This window comes from Bombyx mandarina, chromosome 17 (assembly GCF_030267445.1).
Source record: "Bombyx mandarina strain Sakado chromosome 17, ASM3026744v2".
Classification (NCBI taxonomy): Eukaryota; Metazoa; Arthropoda; class Insecta; order Lepidoptera; family Bombycidae; genus Bombyx; species Bombyx mandarina.
Window position 1 is genome coordinate 703799 of NC_143223.1, and position 12763 is coordinate 716561.

The 12763-nt window shown below is 35.9% G+C and overlaps 2 protein-coding genes across 2 annotated transcripts in view; one reads left to right on the top strand and one right to left on the bottom strand.

Moving 5' to 3' along the window:
* LOC114244610 (uncharacterized) overlaps positions 1 to 4071 on the bottom strand; it is a 73743-nt gene extending 69672 nt beyond the window's left edge. Inside the window, exon 1 of the mRNA XM_028176488.2 lies at positions 3630 to 4071. Within this exon, the coding sequence (XP_028032289.2) occupies positions 3630 to 4018 (389 nt within the window). The 5' untranslated portion in view covers positions 4019 to 4071. The remainder of the gene's footprint in view (positions 1 to 3629) is intronic.
* LOC149501065 (uncharacterized) lies at positions 478 to 2578 on the top strand. Its single transcript, XM_089734061.1, has one exon. It carries the CDS (start codon positions 646 to 648, stop codon positions 2110 to 2112), a length of 1467 nt encoding a protein of 488 aa, XP_089590187.1. The 5' UTR covers positions 478 to 645; the 3' UTR covers positions 2113 to 2578.
* Positions 4072 to 12763: the final 8692 nt, after the last annotated feature.

Here is a 12763-nt window from a genome sequence, read left to right on the forward strand (position 1 = left end):
AGAATATAAAATAGGTTATAAAGTTATGCTAAAAGTTCCTAATCCTAACAATCTAGATTCTAAATGGGAAGGCCCATACGAAATAGTTCGTGTTGGCTTCAATGAAAATTTCCTAATTAAAAAGGGTGGAAAAACCCAATTAGTTCACTCAAATCGTCTTAGACCTTATTCTAATAAACGATAATTCATCCTAAATTCTAATATTTTAAAAATTTAAAATTTACGTTAAAATTATAATCTACTATATTTCATATTCTATTTTTAAGTTAGTAATATTTCTTACAGGATAGGCCAATGTACAGCCATCCAATATACAAATAGTTTATACAATCAAACTCAAATCCTTTTATTAGTTTTATTATTTCTTCGATATTTAAAATGTTTATTTACCTCCTTATTTACAAAATTTACAAATTTATTCAACATTCTAAACAAAATCATATCTTAAAATTAATTTGAATAAAATCAAAAACAGACTCTTGGAATTAAACATTTATTTACTTAGGCAAAAATTTACGTGTTAAACGAGAATTGTTTGATGGCCTTAGCTCTGTTCTTAAATGGTTAATCGGTACACCTGACGCACAGGATGCTGAACATTATAACGAATGCATCAATTCTTTAGAAAAACGAGAATTAGATGTAATGAATCTAATGCAAAAACAATTACAAATTACATCTTCTACAATTAAAAACTTTAATGAATCTATATTCAAAATCACATACGACGAACAAATTATCAATGAAAATATTAATCGTCTAAACGAGTATATTAACACTACAAAGAATACTGTATTCGATATTAAAATAAGTGAAGAAATTTCCACAATTTCCCTGCAAATTCTAGAATTAGTAACTAACTTAGAAAACGATATAAACGATTGTCTAACTAGTATTCTTTTTGCTAAATCAAATACTGTTCACCCATCGATAATTTCTCTCAAGCGTCTCTACGAAGAGCTTCTATTGTCAAATCATGTTAGAACAAATAAACGCTTAGTCACATCCGTAACATTAGATAATATTCATACCTTATTAGATTCTTCTACCTTATCAGCTTATGTTTACTCAAATCGCCTCGTATACATCTTAGAATTTCCCTTAGTTACAAACGATAATTTTAAATTATATCATATTTATTCAATCCCTGTACAACATCATAATTCCTCATATCACTCCACCATCCTACCAGAGCATATATTCTTAGCCACTAATCAAAATCAAGAAAAGTATGTTTCTACAAGTTCGTTGGAAAACTGCAACAATTTCGCATCGAGACAACGGTTATGCAAAAATATGGTCGTCTATGAATCTACTTCAAGACCAATATGTGAACTTGAAGTCCTGCTAGCAAAATCAAAATCAATTCCTAAATCATGCACTGTCACATCATTTCCTGCGGAAATAGCAACGTTTCAGCAGTTAGAAAGTGATAAATGGCTCTACGTATTAAGCACAGAAACTCAATGTGTACTTCAATGTAATGGTGAAGTGTCGAACCACAAACTCTATGGATCAGGAATCATAACGCTGCCAGCATCTTGCAAGCTCCATACTGGCTACAGCACGCTTACAGCATTTAAATCATCAAATGAAAACATCACATATCCAATCGTCACACCGGATATAACAACTGACGATTGTTTCCATGAATTAAAAAATGTTGAAATACCACATCTAATTCCAATTCCAATCAATGAGATCCCGTTGGACTCATTACAACAAATCAAACACCATATTGACAAATATTCAGAGGAAATCAAGAAAACCAAATCACAAAATTTCATGAAGAAACATGAATCAAGTTTTTCATGGATCTATTTCTCGATCGGAATCACAATGCTTACATACATCTTATACAAAGTCTTCAAGAATTTTCCATGTTCATTTGCGACCCGAAGAAGGTCAAATAGCGGATGTATCCAGATTTTCAACAATTGCTTTGATAATTCTTCAAGAAGAAGAAATACACAAATTTCAATTCCAATGGCCAATATAGGTCATCCTACATCATGCATCTCCGACGACGAAGATGACATCGAAAATCCAGAAAATCCAGAAAATCCAGAAAATTCTCAAAGTTCGAGCACCAACGCTCAACCTTTGTTTTAAGGGGGGAGGTGTTATGTTATGCCCCTCACACTAGTACCTAAGTCATATATCAATTCTCATAAACACATAATGTACTCTAACTCTCAGTTCTTAAGTTCTAAATCATTGTTACTATATAACATACTTATTTCCTCATGTTACTAAATCATATGTATATTGTTTACTTTACATCAGATATTCGTTTGGAATTAGAACATTAGTTAATATTGTATTCCTTTCACATTGGTAAAATTCCGTCATTTACTAATTGTGTCCTTACGGATTCTAAATATGTTTACCAATACGGTTCATAGTCTAAATGACTCATTTACTAATTGTTTAGTAAATACTATTCATGTATAAATTCTCTTTCTCCTTGAAACTAAAAAGTTCGTCATCAAACTTCAAACTTATAACATCGTAACTCTGTCCGTGTAACATCAGATTTTTGTAAAGGAAAAATAAATTCAGTGTATATTAAAATAAAGTTTTTTTTAAAACTACAAAACCGCTCACCGCGTAACACTTGTAACCTAACTATGTTTATCTTTCTTACTTAATTCACAGTTCTACTTAAAAGGTATTTCTTGAGATATAACCTAAAAAGCTGAGTGATTTTGAATACATATTATTATTTTTAAAGGTGCTCTTTAAAATCGATTGTATTTAATCTAGCAGGAAGTAAAATAAAAATAATTTCTTTTGTGTGTTGTTGTAATTGTAATTTTTTTAAGTAGCTAATTTTCGTTATGTTTTTACGAAAGATAAATTAATAGCGTACTGTCATCTCTATCATATCATCTAACAATAAGTTATAGAATCTGAGGGCGACTGATTTAATATAAAATATAATAAATATCCCAGAAAATACAAAAGATGAATGTGGTTTAGTCAATAACATAGTTAATTATATTAGTTATTGACTAAACCACATTCATCTTTTGTATTTTCTGGGATATTTGTTTTATTTTATATTAAATGCGCGGAAAGACATTAACGTAGATAACTACTAACTTCAATAGTAGTGTTTATTATATTAAGTTTTCTTCTGTACTTGTTAGTTGTAGACATAATTAATATTACTTTTACGGTTCAATCTTGCGTTTTTTATTGTCGTCCATGACCAGGGAAACTGCACAATCGTCCGAAATACCATAACAAAATGATAATAAAGAAAACACTAGATTAAAACACAAAAGTAGTTTTTATTAAATGATTATCTCATTTTTTAGACGAAAACGATTGTTTAAGAGACGAAACGTATTTAATCAACAGACATAGCAAATTGCCTGAATGTCAAAGAATATTCTACCATAGCATCGGTGCCGAAAGAGCGACACTCATAGGTTTTACAATAACAACAGGTCAAATACAATATTCTTGAGAAGAAGCACTTTTTAATATTGATACGTAATTAATATTTAACTTTTCTTTACGAATCAGTTTAATCACTAAATCTAGCGAGGCTTGTGACTTGTCGGAGATGCTTCAATAATCTAATGCAAGCATTTTCAAAATAGTTTTCATTTGTAACTCACCCGCTCTTTGAGACATGCAATCCATAGCAATCGTTGATGCCGGCGAGTACTCCCACAACTCCTGAGACGACTGCCACGCATCCCGCCCACAGTCCGGCTCCTACCCTGGACAGAGCGGCGCCCTTCACAACGGCGAAGGCTCCAGCACCAACTAGCAAAGCACCTAGCACGACCTGCCCCAATCCCAGAAACACAACTAGCTTCCTGCCACTATGCACACCACTGCCCGCTTCCACGCTCTTCGAAGACACACTTTCTTTTACTGTTTTTTTGGGTTTTTTTATTTCGTCTTGAGGCGATTTGCATATTAAAAGTTCCGTTGAGTCGAGGCTGGAGACGGTCGCCGTGGGCCTCGCGCTGTAGTCGTCCGTGGTCTCGTTGTCGGGCATCGCGTCATTGAGACAATCGGCTCGGAGCGCGGTCCAACACACACTGGCGAAGTGGGGACCGACCACTGCTCTTCTGAGGCTCGCCACTCGTGCTGCTACTGACGTACGGTCTCAAGCGAGCTTGGATACACTCCCTGCACTCCGATTCGGTTAAACAACTGTTTGGCGATGACAATTTCTCTATTGCTTTTGTAGAAATACTGGTGGTAGGACCACTTGTGAGTCCGCGCGGGTAGGTACCACCACCCTGCCTGTTTCAGCCGTGAAGCAGTAATACGTTTTGGTTTGAAGGGTGGGGCAGCCGTTGTAACTATACTGAGAACTTAGAACTTATATCTCAAGGTGGGTGGCGCGTCTACGTTGTAGATGTCTATGGGATCCAGTAACCACTTAACACCAGGTGGGCTGTGAGCTAGTCCACACATCTAAGCAATAAAAAAAAAAGATAGTCCCGTCAGCAATGCCAGGGTCACAGCTAAATCGTTACCTACTACTTAGGACTATCCGCAAACCTCGGTTGAGGAAGGTCATGGCGTAGCTCTCGGGAAACACCGTAGAGGGTTGGACACATTCCGGAGCCGGATGGTCCGTGACAGAAAAGATCTATGGAAACGTACTGTGTACGAACGTAGCTGTCCCATATAGTATGGAAGTACTCTGTTCTGATAACAGAAGGTGCGATATGATTGCGGAGCTGAAGGATCATCTCGACCAGTTCTTGAGAACACTATTTATTGATGATCTGTTAAAGTGACGTCTAATAACAGAATTCACAAGGTCGGGACTGGCTAATGAAGAGGTCAGTTTTTTTGTAGTTAGAAAGGTACAAGAACTTTACTTAAGGGTGCTTCTGGTCTTTAACAAAGCATAGCCATTATGTGCTGGTGATAGAGGGAGCTGCGAACTACCATTGGTAGATGTACTATTTACCTGTTTCTGTACTGACGCAGTCACACGTAATGGCTTTAAAGAGTGGGACAATTATAAAATTAAGGGTCATAACTATTGATGTCCATAAGCTCCGGTAACTGCGATTTTTTTGGGTTTTTTTATTGCTTAGATGGGTGGACGAGCTCATAGCCCACCAGGTGATTAAGTGGTTGCTGGAGCCCATAGACATCTACAACGTAAATGCCGCCACCCACCTTGAGATATAAGTTCTAAGGTCTCAGGTTACAACGGCTGCCCCACCCTTCAAACCGAAACGCATTACTGCTTTACGGCAGAAATAGGCAGAGTGGTGATGCCTACCCGTGCGGGCTCACAAGAGGTCCTACCACCAGTAAAATGAGATAGAGGAAATGAGTAAAATGCGTAATATGAAGGAGGCCGTTCTCGGCTATGTGTATTGTATTGAATGTACAAATTCCAATACATCTTTAGATCGTACACAGCGCACATCTGAGCACGCGCAGGTGAAAGCGCGGCCGACTCTCCGTTGCGGAAACCAGCCTGTCTCCGACACAACGGACATACCTTTCCAGTCTAAATATATTGTAGTAAACACATTTGAAATTTCATCTTCTTAGCTTAACTTTAACTTAATTAGCTTTGCGGTTCTTTCGGAGGGGCATAGTTGATCGAAAGATGGATTCCCATTTTTAATCAAACTTTTCCATTATTTTAGATTTGTCGTTAACTACTATTATAATGACATGATTTTCAGTATATTTTATTAAAACCCACATCTTACTTTCGCGCAAAAGTCTTCTCGGTTCCATAAGTAACCGATAATACTTATAAGTAGCGATATTCAATCATCATGTACATCTGTGATTGATCCTAAGCAAATACAATACAAATTTATATCTGCCCTACTTAGACGTAAGGAATTAGATGTCGTCACGCATTAAACCTACTGCCACGACTGTGCACTAGTTCATCGACGCCGCGACGCGACGCGACGTGCGTAACATAGATGTCACTCCACGCGGACTGTCAGTCACATGCTAGAAGTAAATAACCTGTAATTTGCTTTCTTATCAATAACCAACCGGACACTGTAAAAGGAAATTATAAATATGGTATTTCAAATGACTTTTTGGCGGGAACGCGAGGAGTTAAATTGTGTGATTTGTTTTATTTTGCCTATTTAGTGTTTCTGCAAGTTTAAATGTGTAATAACGGTGGTTTATTAACCGTTTAATATCTGTGAAAGTGCAAAAATGTGGGAAAATGAAACAGCTGCTGGACGTAGCTTCTCGAGACCCTAAAAAAAGCCTTCTGAAAAACTCTCATTAAATAATCACCATTTTACTGAGATTATATTTTATCCCATATCATCTCATTTCACTTCATCTCAGTTGATTTTCACAGTTTCAAATTAATTATCTTCTTTTCATTTCACTCCATATTGTCATTTTTCATAAAAATAAGAATATAAATTAAAATAAGACTTGACCTAAAGGTCTTAGTTACTAGGTCATAAAATCCCTTAAAAAAAAGTATTTCAAATTATGGATATTTATTGTCCGTCCGCCAAGAGTTTGTATGTATGTCATCAGTTTAACATAAACTTTATTTTTAGCTGACATAATGATTTATTTTTATGAAACTATCCGTTAGTGGGACAAATAAACAATAAAATTGTCTGATGTCGTATCCAACTTATACTTATGTATCAACTAGATTTTTTTAAATACATATTTTTCATCATTCCGTTGCACTAGATGAAAGAGTTCATAGCGCATAACTCATTCGTAGCGTGAAGCGGTTACCGAAGGCCATACATATGCCGCAATGTATGACTATAAGAGGTCTCAATTGCAACGGATACAATCGGAGCGTGGCCTGTGTGCTTAGTGCTCGTTTCAAATTTGTATGGAGTTGGAACAGCGCCCCTAGCGGCAAACGAAACGAAGCTGTTTCAACTCCATACAAACTTGACTTAACTTTTACGCGATCGAGAAGTTGAAAACCTCTTTATTTTATTTTATCGTCCTTGCAGGTATAGCATAGACCAGAGGAGGCCACGACCCTCAGCATAGAGGATTATCGACGCAAGGAGGAGGCAGGCATACGAGTATACGGCCCACCTGATGGTGGGTGAATGGTTACCGTCGCCCATGGACTTCAGCAATGCTAGGGGCAGAGCCAAGCCGCTGCCTACCGTTAAATGCTCTCCACAAGCCTCGTTTAACGAAGGACATGTCGTATCGCTCGGGAAACACCGTGGAGGGGAACTCATTCCAAAGCCCTCGCACTCGCACTAAACACACTGTTCCCGCCAGTTTTTTTTTTATTGTTTAGATGGTTGGACGAGCTCACAGCCCACCTGGTGTTAAGTGGTTACTGGAGCCCATAGACATCTATAACGTAAATGCGCCACCCACCTTGAGATATAAGTTCTAAGTATAGTTACAACGGCTGCCCCACCCTTCAAACCGAAACGCATTACTTCTTCACGGCAGAAATCGGCGGTGCGGTGGTACCTACCCGTACGTACTCACAAGAAGGTTCTACCACCAGTAATTACGCAAATTATAATGTGCGGGTTTGATTTTTATTACACGATGTTTGTAAAGCACGTATTTCATTAGAAAAATTGGTACCCGCCTGCGGGATTCGAACACGGATGCATCGCTCAACAACGAATGCACCGAACGTCTTATCCTTTAGGCCACGACGACTTCGAAATTCAAAATATCGAGGTACGAGTACGTTTCCTACTTCGCAACTAGCGACCTCGCTATTGAGAAACTCGTAAGACACAACCACACCACGAGTGCAGTGGTTTTGTTCAACAATACCACAACACAACCGAATATCGCAATAGTTTTGCTGCTGCAACCGCTAGTTATCGTTCGAACAAAGTTCACGGAAAAATCACAATGTTTTCAACGTTCTAAAATTAACCGTAGATTGTAGAAAGGCAACATAAATAAATAAAACCGAAACATAAAAAAAAAAAAAAAACTTTACATTTCACACTGTGTACCCTTTTAGGAAATATGTTGTCAACTGTCGTCGTTGCGGATTGAACTCAAACTGCAGTATAGGAAGCACTTGTTTATTCCACACGCACCTTAAAATCGTATACATTAACAATCATTTAGGTTTTTATCTTTGAACCTTTTAAAAACGTAGAACACAATTTTGCCATTTTATCCTTCAATCCGACAGCCTGTCTTTTTTCTTAGGGATGACTCCCGTTGCTAGTGCTGTGTGCAATAAAACCATTCACCACACCCTGTACCCTATAGTATGTCATCAAAAAAAAAACCTGATTTGCCAAAATGTATTTTAGAAAACATTTTAAACATTTTAGTACCCTAGTTTTCTAAAATTCGATTAGCAGACGAGTCACTTTTTTTAATCATAAACATGTTATTTATTAGACACCGTATCGATTTAGGCAGCAGTAAACGTTTTAAATCGCAAGCGGCCCAATATTTCCAGTATAATAATTTTAATATTACACTACTATTTACTATAATCCAAAAGAACTCAATCATTTTAAAAATTATTAAGTATATGTTTAATATTTGGTTAGAAGTTTCTAACTTGGGAAGTTTTAAACAAGGAAGTTACCTCGAATCAAATTCTCAAAGATTCATTGGAGTGCATTTAATTTCAGGTTATGGTTTACTTCTGAGAGGACGACAAACTTATTTAAGAATAAAAGGTTGTTCATACGTTTTATTTGAAGTCCGTTTATAATAATAAATACCACAATCCACATCAATGTACCGTATATAATCTATGTAATGTTTTATTAGTGGATATGTTGATAAACTGAATTTTTTATTCAATTCAAAAATTAATTATTTAGATGAATCCTTCGATGTTCATTGCACGTCACAATATTTCGTATATTTATAACGACTATAGCTGAATGCACTGAAGTAACGGTTTTATTTACGTTCTTTTTAAGGTTTAAAGTTTAAATCAAACCCGTAAATTTATAATTTGCGTAATTACTGGTGGTAGGACCTCTTGTGAGTCTGCACACGGTTGACGCCGGTGGCCACCACATGTTACATATACCACCACCCTGCCTATTTCTGCCGTGAAGCAGCAATGCGTTTCGGTATGAAGGTTGGGGCAGCCGTTGTAACTATAGTGAGACTTAGAACTTATATCTCAAGGTGGGTGGCGCATTTACGTTGTAAATTTCTATGGGCTCCAGTAACCACTTGACACCAGGTGGTCTGTGAGCTCGTCCAGCAATCTAAGCAATAAAAATAAAAAAGTTTACTTGTGGATCGTAAGACCACCTTGCTGTAAACTTGCTTGTTTTAATGGAAATTTACAACAAAGTTGCAGCCTAAGAGAACAAACAACAGTAGGTTGGACCGTTATCTACGGTGCACGTCTAAATGTGTCATCTAAGCTCCAATTAAACAAGACGTTACCATACAAAATCACAAGACATGGTAGGGCATATCTTACGTTGTTACTTTTGAACCCACCACCGTACCTACTCTTTTGGCCTGAGATGATCATTAACAAAGAGCTGTGGAGGATCAAGGATCAAGCAGACACCAATCGAGAAGGAGATCCTTACGCGGAAATGGCATTGGATTGGTCACATATTGAGGAAGCCAGATACCCACCTATCAAAGAGAGCACTGACCTGGAAAGTGTCTGGAAAAAGGAAGAGGCCGCCCCAGAACAACTTGGCGTCGCTCGGTGGAGCAGGAGCTAGGGGTCTTGGGAATGACGTGGGAGGAGCTGGAACAGACTGCCCAAGACCGATGTAAATGTAAATGTATAATACTGAGATGTTATTTTAAGGAAGATTTTTGTTTTGAGTTTGTTCTTTTTTTTTTTTTGTTTTGTTGTTGTGTTTGTTATTCTTTTGTCAATGCACCTACCATGCATTATCTCTGCACCACCCTATGGTCGACTGGAAGAGAATGCCCATGGCATTAAGTCCGCCTGTGTACAAGTTTTGTTTTGTGCATAAAGTATAAATAAATAAATAAATAAATGGAAAAATTTGATTCGAGCCCTACACCCCAGCAGAGGGTAATAGGAAATAATGGTGATGATGACCACCGTACTGCTTGTTTCTGCTGCTAAGCAATTTAGTGCTTCGTTGTGAAGGTTATGATTATAATTGAGGTTTCTACTTTATGAGAACGACGGCATCTATGCCGTATAATAGACGGTGAGTCCCAGAAATCAAATGGAAGACAAAAGGTAATTTCTGTAGGCAGCGGCTTGCCTCTGCCCCTGGCATTGCTGAAGTCCATGGGCGACGGTAACTGGTGGCACCTTCAGGTAGGCAGTACGCTAGTCTGCCTACTAAGAAAAGGTGGCTAAGACAAATAGCCAAGAATTTTATTTCATAAAAAAACTGCTCATAAAGTATGTAAATATTTTCGAACGAAGATGGGAGTAGACAAAAATACAGCTGATCGACATGTGCTAATTACCGTTCGCTTAGGAAGTCTGGCCTATAGTTTTATTGAACACCAAAATATTTTGATGTCTAAACAATATCGATTACCAAACTTGAAATTGTTGATATTTGATACGACTCAGGATTATATCGACATGGATGGATGAATTAAAACTGTTCATAGTAGCGGCAGGGAATGTGTAACAGTTGCAATTGAAACTTACTGGTCTACTATTGCATTTCAAATATTTTTTAAAGAATACTCGTGGGTAAGCAATATTTTTTTCTACTTGTTTTAAAAAGTTGTTTTGTCAATTTTCCTACTCCTGTTAGCATTTTAATAGCAATACTGCAAACGATGATTTCACAGTAATTCCTTAACTAGGTACCTAAAAATAGAAATTGGTAACTTTTATCCCTGATTATGCATAATTAACTCTGAATTATGGTCTCGTTAAATTTATACAAACAGTTTTTTTTTAAAAGAACACGTATTTACATTGCGTCATTGTAGCTCACGAAAAAGATCTCTTCAAACAAATTTGAGGAGGCGCTTTTTATCCTTTTAGGTGTGGAATTGTAACCCTCATTAGGAAATCTCTAATGATTTATCTTTTATTTATTTGTGATTCCGTAACTTTGTTCCGAGTTTAAAATGAATAACATTAAAACGCGAGAACGGTACCAAAAACAAAGACGCTACCACCACGTTTTTTGGGCGCTGTTATTAACAACTCAATAATAATATCGAGGGGTGAAAGCTTCTTTGGTTTATGCTACATTTCACTTAATGCGCGACATTTATCTTTGTAATTAAACGTCCGCTTTATTTGGTATCAGTATCAACAATATAACAATACTCTCTTTCGATGTTAATACGCTTTTATTAACTTCAGACGTATGTATGTTAGTATGTAACGGAATCTTTGAACACGATTTTGACCCCCTTCAAAACGTCGGATTAACTCGAAATTTGGCATACTCATTAAGGACCGATGACAATTCAATATTTAAAAAAATATATTGAAGAAATTTAAATTCAAATAGAAAATTAATAATATATAATAGTTTAAAAAAACAAAAAAAATACGCTTTTGAAGAAAATCCAACTAAAAAATAGAAAATAAATTTTAATAAAATTGAATTAAAAATAGTGTAAGAAAAAAATACTTTATTGTAAAAAAGCGTGTGCTTTTTAGGATATTATCAAAATAACCCTTCTATTCATATCTGTTCATAAAATATTTATAACTACTAATACCATGACCCCACGCTTTTTTTTTTACAATAAAATATTTTTTCTTACACTATTTTTAATTCAAATTTATTAAAATTTACTTACTATTTTTTAGTTGGATTTTCTATAAAAGCGTATTTTTTTTAAAATATTTTTAATTTTTAATTGAACTTCAATTAAGTTCACTCCATTTAAATACCTGAAGAAGTTATTTTGTTATGTATTTTTTTCCAAATTATCTTGAAATGGCACTCCTATAAAGTTGCAAAAATGTCGCTTTAACCTGTAAAAGTCTGTCACCCCTCAATATGTTTCGTATTAAACAAATGATTGTACAGGTCACGTACCTTGCTGTCTAATGTACGGTATTACGTTACGATTATGTACGTCGCGATTGTGTCGTATTAAACAACCGGTGTTTTGTTCGCCATAGAAGGGGTGAAATTTAAACATATCAAGTTCCTTTTACTAATCATGCTCTGTAATAAACGGTTCGTATCAACGTGCACCTCTATAATTATCTATACTAATATTATAAAGAGGAAAGATTAATTGTTTATTTGTTTGGAATAGGCTCTGAAACTACTGAACCGATTTGATTTCTTTCACTGTTTATAAGCTACACTATTCCCGAGTGACATAGGCTATAAACTTTTTTGAAAAAATTAGGGATCCTTACTAAAACTCCAATAATGTAACCCAGGTGTAAAAAAATTACCTAATATATTCTTTACATCGCGTGCCCTGCGAAAACTATTGTTGATGAATAAAATAATGTACTACTAATTTGTAAAACACATTACTAATTATAAAAAGTGTCGCGACAGCAAAGAACACTTATTACGGCATAACTAGAATAGTCGACTATTATAGTTATGCCGCAATAAGTGTTCTTTTATTTAAAAAAATAAAATAACGTCAAATACCGTTGAAATTTTTGTTAAAGACCCGAGCGGAGCCGGAGCGGGCCGCTAGTTATTTATAAAGTTGATTTTAAACTACATATTATACACAACATTATACACTACATACAATACATTATATTAATGTATACACTAGGGATGTTCAATAAAATGTGATAATGAGTATGACGCAATTATCTTTTATTAAATGTTATTTTATTTTTCGACGTATTCTATATGAATTTGCAGCTCGAACCCGT

Excerpts from the sequence above, each read along its gene's own strand:
- LOC149501065 (XM_089734061.1), top strand. The coding sequence starts at position 646 with ATGAATCTAATGCAAAAACAATTACAAATTACATCTTCTACAATTAAA.